At 40.1% G+C, this 5991-nt stretch overlaps 1 protein-coding gene across 1 annotated transcript in view; it reads left to right on the top strand.

Moving 5' to 3' along the window:
- Positions 1 to 5108, top strand: part of DPM1 (dolichyl-phosphate mannosyltransferase subunit 1, catalytic) — a 21519-nt gene extending 16411 nt beyond the window's left edge. Inside the window, exon 9 of the mRNA XM_014517189.2 lies at positions 4669 to 5108. Within this exon, the coding sequence (XP_014372675.1) occupies positions 4669 to 4773 (105 nt within the window). The 3' untranslated portion in view covers positions 4774 to 5108. The remainder of the gene's footprint in view (positions 1 to 4668) is intronic.
- Positions 5109 to 5991: the final 883 nt, after the last annotated feature.

The following is a 5991-nucleotide window of genomic DNA, read 5'->3' as shown; positions in this document are numbered from 1 at the left end:
CCGACTTAAACACATCCAGTTCCTCCAAGTGACTCTGCACCATCTCAGGGTCTACACATGGAAGTCTGGCGCCTTGCTGCTGCCTCTCTACAACCCCAGTGAGAGACTTGTCTTGCCCCTCGCTTAGGAACACTGAGACAAAGAACTCGTTGAGGAGTTCAGCCTTGTCCCCCCTGTCCATCACCAATTGCTTCTGCCCATTTAGTAGGGGTCCTATTCCTCCCTGGGCCTTCTTTTTACTCCCCATATATCTAAAAAACAATTTTTTGTTATCCTTTACTTGGGATGCCATCCTCAACTCCATGGTAGCTTTGGCCCGTCTAACTGCCTCCCTACAAGCGCGAGCAGAGGAGGTATACTCCTCTTTGGTAATCTCTCCCCGTTTCCACTTTTTATATGCTCCCCTTTTAGTCCGCAGGCTGCCCTGGATTTCTCTGATCAGCCAAGGAAGCCTCCTGGCCCCTTTCCCTCTTTTTCCTCGCATCGGGATTGTCTCCCTCTGTGCCCAAAGGATCATTTCCTTAAGGCACAGCCATCCTTCCTGGGCTCCCATCTCTTCAAAACTCCTACTCTGCAGTGCGTCCTTGACTAATCGCCTGAGTTCATTGAAATCAGCTTTCCTAAAGTTTAGCACTTTCACCCTGCTAGTTACCTTACCCACTCGACGTCTTATGGTGAATTCTGTTATTTGGTGAACTCACTGGTCAGGCATGAGTTGCCCTTGGTGAATCCATGCTGACTCTTCCTAATCACATTCTTCTCCAAGTGCTTAGAAATGGATTCCTTGAGGATCTGCTTCATGATTTTTCCAGGGACTGAGGTAGGGCTGACTGATCTGTAGTTCCCTGGATCCCCGTTTTTCCCTTTCTTAAAGGGCACTGTGTTTCTCTTTCCCAATCATCTGGGACCTCCCCCAGTCACCATGAGTTTCCAAAGATAATGGCCAGTGATTCTGCATCATATCAGACAACTCCCTCATCAGCCTCAGATGCGTTGCATCCAGCTCATTGCATCAACATTTATACGTCCAGCTTTCTAAATAGTTTCTAACCTGTTCTTTCATCACTGAGAGCTGTTCACCTCCTCTCCAAACTTTGCTGCCCAGTGCCGTAGTCTGGGAGCTGACCTGGCCTGTGAAGACCAAGGCAAAAGAGGCACTTCAGCCTTTTCCTCACTAGTTTGCCTCCCCCATTCACTCTGTCATTAATTTGCCTTCCCCCACATTTTCCCTAATCTTCCTCTTGTTGCTAACATCCTTGTAGAAACCCTTCTTGTTACCCTTCACATCCCTTGCTAGCTGCAACTCCAGTTGTGCTTTGGCCTTCCTGACTATATCCCTGCATGCCTGAGCAATATTCTTTATACTCCTCCCTGGTCATCTGTCCAAGCTTCCACTTGTAAGCTTTCTTTTTGTGTTTCAGCTCACCAAAGAGTTCTCTGCTAAGCCAAGCTGGTCGCTTGCCACACGTGCTATTTTTCCTGCATGTGGGGAGTATTTTTTCCTGTGCCCTCAGTAAGGTTTCTGCAACCTGAGTCTTATCTTTAGATAACTCCAGTTTATCTAGGTCCTAGACTATGTCTAAACTTGCTTTTTGTTTCTATGTATTGGCTTTTTTATTCATTCTCACAGCTAAAATTATCCTCAAAGCTCTTATTACCTCATTTCCCAAATATTGCAACCTCCTTTTTCTGGCCTTCCTAAATGAAACCTTGCCCCACTCATATGTTTGGAATGCTGCTACAAAGATCACTTTGGCCATGTCACCTCTTTTTGCATCTCTCCACTGGTTTTCCCTTCTCCACCAATACAGATATAAGCTACTTGCCATCACTTTCTAAGCTCTTTATGGCATCTCTCTGCCGTATGTCTCATGTTATCCTTGGGGCATAGGACTATTTTTTGTTCAGTTTGTACAGTGCCTGGCACAATGAGGTCTTAGTGCATGAATGAGATTCAGAAATGCTACAGTAATACAAATAATACTTCATTGAATTTCAATAGGATTCATTAAGTTGGGTGCCCTGCTCATTTTGAAAATCTGAGCCCTAATGCTTGTGTTTGCTTAGGACCTAATTCATTGCCCACAGTGTAGAGTACCATTAGATCAAGCCTGTTGTTATTCTGATTTGTATACAAACCATAAAAAGTACTGCCTGTCCCAAACTCAAAACATCCCTGACACATTTCAGATGTGCAGTAATAAATCAGTTATTAGAACCTAAAAATATTGAACTCTCGATGTGCTCTGTGGAAGTGTTCATATAACTACAGATATTTAAGGCCCTGATTTTTTCATAAAAATGTAGCATGTAAAATGCCTACAGACCAGGTGACTGCAGATGTCAGTATCTACTTAGGCATGTTTTATGTGCAGTGACCTGACTTTGCAGGCTGTTGCAAAACCTGCCCATGCAGTTGAAGTTCAGTTGTGAATACAGTTTAAAATTCAGTTATCAAAGTTTAATATGACACAACTCTCTGGCAAAAGCAAACGTTATCTAAGCAGAGATGACAGCTGAGACAATTGAGACCTACCGTATTAAAAATTGTGCACTGTGGAGTACTTTCACATTCTGTACCTAGACAGTGTCATGATCATCTCAGCTTCATTTTGCTTTCTTTTTATTCCACATCTGAAATTCATTCTGAAGTACTAGGTATGCCTGTTTTGGGGATAAGTTTTAAGCCTTGGATAAAGCGTCCGCACTGACATAAGTTTCCCCTGTTAAAATATGCAGCGCACACTTATACAAGAATTCTATAGGGGGACTTGTGTATTTAGTTATCATCACATTGTGGTATGCCTTCCAAATGCCTTCGTATGGAATGTCAGTCTTCCTTGCCCACGGAATGCCACTTTAGGCATCTACACTGATTGCATGACAGCCCGGCACCACCAATTTTTTTTTTCCTTTAGCCTAGCTATGGATAACAATTAGGATACATGCAAGTGCCAAAGGGACCCTATTAGGAAAGCTAGGGGAGTCTGCTACATGTCTTCATTTGTGGTTTTCGTTGTTTTTTATCAGAGGCGCAAAATTGTACCTGCTGACAATTGCCTTGGCCTTTTTTCTGGCATAGACTGCTCTGCCTGGAGATGTGAGAAATCCTCGGTTCTGGCTTGACAACAAGGGCGTGGTGTGTTTTTGTGTTCCACTTGCCAGCTGATTTCTGGTTGAAATTGCCAGCTCAGTGTAGAGCCAATTTTTTATGGCTTCTACAGAAATAATGTTGTTGACTCGGGGTCCTGCTGTATCCTTATTTAGCACATAAATATATTACAGGCATTCTTAAAATCCTAATATCATTCTGGCAAAATAATTGACAGGCAAATGTAGTTAGTTGGGTGAGATACTGCTTGCAATATTCTAACCTTTCACAGGGAACAAGCAAATTTGCACAGCATCATAGCTTAACTAAGGGAATGAAAATTTCAGTGCTTTTAAACAACCATTTCCCCCCCATTAAAAGGCTTAAGAACCACAGACACAAAACAGATATTGCTTGCCAAACGTGCACGGAGTGGAGGTGCGGCATATAGCTGTGCTCTTGAGTCTTGGTAATGCTGAGTGGAATGCTGCTTTATGACTTCCTCATGCACTAACATAGACATAAAGTAACCACCTGCTTGTGCCTTCTGGCTTTGTTTGCAGTACCCCTGCCTGGATCACCCAGACAATTCCAGTGGGCCATGCCTGCCTGCAGAACTGACTCGAAAGAAATTTAGTTTCACTTTGTGAAGGAGGTTGGTAGGGATTAGTAGGCTTATTGGAGCCTGCAAGGTTCCAGCTTCTTTATTTTATTTTGCAGAATGACATCCAAATTGCTGTGGCACCGGCTACTGCGTTATGCCATATACCCTAGTGTTTTTCAACCTTGGGGTACTATTAAGGCTGCTAGACAGAAGAGTGAGGATAAAGAAAGCAGCATGATCCCATGTTTGCTCCGTCTTCTCACAAGTGTTCTCTCTGGCTACAAGGAAACTGCTGGGCAATACCTTGAAGCCTTTTCTGTTCCTAAGGCAACTTGTAACGTCCATCCATCCAAACCGTGGATTCTAATATTAGCTTATACACCAATGCTTCCCTTATGCTTTCTTGCTCCAGAGGAACTAAACACTGTGAGCACAGGTAGCCTCCCTCCTCCTTTATTAGGCCAATTAAGGAAGTCTGTATTAGACAGCAGGCAACCTTCTGGTGAATGGGAGGAAACAGGATTAAGAGAGGACAGGTGTCATTCAGAAAAGGAATAAAAATATAAAACTGTTCCTCACAAAAGGAAGAAACAGAGACAAAGGCAGGACAAGGTAAGACTGAGCATGCCTGTCATGGCATTAGGGGGCGCAACAGGAAGACGGCGTACGTCCACAAAGCAATTGTTAGGTGAGCTTCAACAACAACTGTTCAGAACCACCACGCATAGCTTCTGCCCACCTCTGGAGACGATAAGTGGTTTTGCTACATCTCTTCAACAGTTAATTACACAATTAAATCTATAATGGTTTAGTATTCTTTACTCCTGGTGAGAATATGCCTTGTTCTAAATTTAACATAAAATGCAAAATCCAGTTTTTCTAAACTTGTGCTTCTGCTTTCATTATGTAATTTCTAATTTCTTTTTATTAATTTAATTTCATGAATAATTTTACAACTTGTTTGTTTCAACAGGTTCCAATATCATTTGTGGACCGTGTCTATGGAGAATCTAAACTGGGAGGCAATGAAATTATCTCTTTCTTAAAAGGACTGTTGACTTTGTTTGCTACTACTTAAGTTTACTTTAGACAAATCTTTATTTAAAAGTAACATTTTCTTGCATTACGTGTCATTTTAATATATTCTATAGCAGAAGCTCACTAATTTGTCTACTGACCAAAACACTTATTTGCAAATTAGTGATAAAATGAACCAAAAATAAGAAAATATACAGATGTCTTCAGATGTAATATACAGTATTACAGAATATTCTTTTTCTAATTAAATGAACTAGTATATTTATGAACTGTTCAAAATTAATACATTGTAGTAGTTTGTTTGTTTTTTAACCCCAAAATCTTAATAAATGAGACCATGCTTAAATTCTGAACAATTAAATCTTGATTGAAAAATGGAATGATGCTTTTTTCCGTGTGGGCCAATTATGACGTATGCAGATTACCTAGATTCTACTGTGAGCAGGAAGATGCAGTGTATATAAAGTTTTGTTCTGGTAAACTGTTTTTGCTCTTACCTTATACTCTAGATTAATAATAAAATTCTCAGAAATAGACTTAGAAACAATTCATGAATAAATATAACTGACCTTTTCCACAAAACTTGGTTGCATGCGTACATTAGAGATGAATATTTTTTTCAATTGAGTTAAAAATGGTTTTAAAACCAGACGACAAAGGACAAAATAAGTACAATTTATAAGTTATCCTTGCTTTGTGGGTTTTCGATAGTTGGAGTTTATATAAAAGTTTGTGTCAATCAGTGTTCCTTATTTTTTCCCTTAGTAAATCAATATAAAGCATAGAAAAGTTCATTTCTACAAAACTGACTTCCATGGGAGCTGGAGAAAAAGGGACATCATGTAATATGATAACAAGACTGGGAAATTTAGGGGATTTCTTAATGCATATAAGCACAGGGATTTTTTTTCTTTGTAAACTTGCTACTAGATAGATATAGCTGAAACATCAGGGGTTTCTTTAAAACAGAAATACCAGATCTATAAATGTGTACTATTCTAGTTTTGTGTGATGGCTGATGTAGATCACTATCTCTTCTAGATTTTACGTGGTACAGTCAAGCGTCTGTTTGGTGGTAGGGAGAAAGCAGAGGATGCAGTCATTAGAAGACTATTAAATGCATATAAAAATATTATATCTGAACTACTTAAATTGTGTTCATACTTTACAGTCACATTCTTGTGTATCACATACGGTACTACTTAGTTCTGTGACCAGTATGCATGATACTAAAAATATATTCATTAAAAAGCCTAAA

Source organism: Alligator sinensis, unplaced genomic scaffold, assembly GCF_000455745.1.
Source record: "Alligator sinensis unplaced genomic scaffold, ASM45574v1 scaffold115_1, whole genome shotgun sequence".
In the NCBI taxonomy this organism is placed as follows: Eukaryota; Metazoa; Chordata; order Crocodylia; family Alligatoridae; genus Alligator; species Alligator sinensis.
This window is presented reverse-complemented; position numbering and strand designations above follow the sequence as displayed.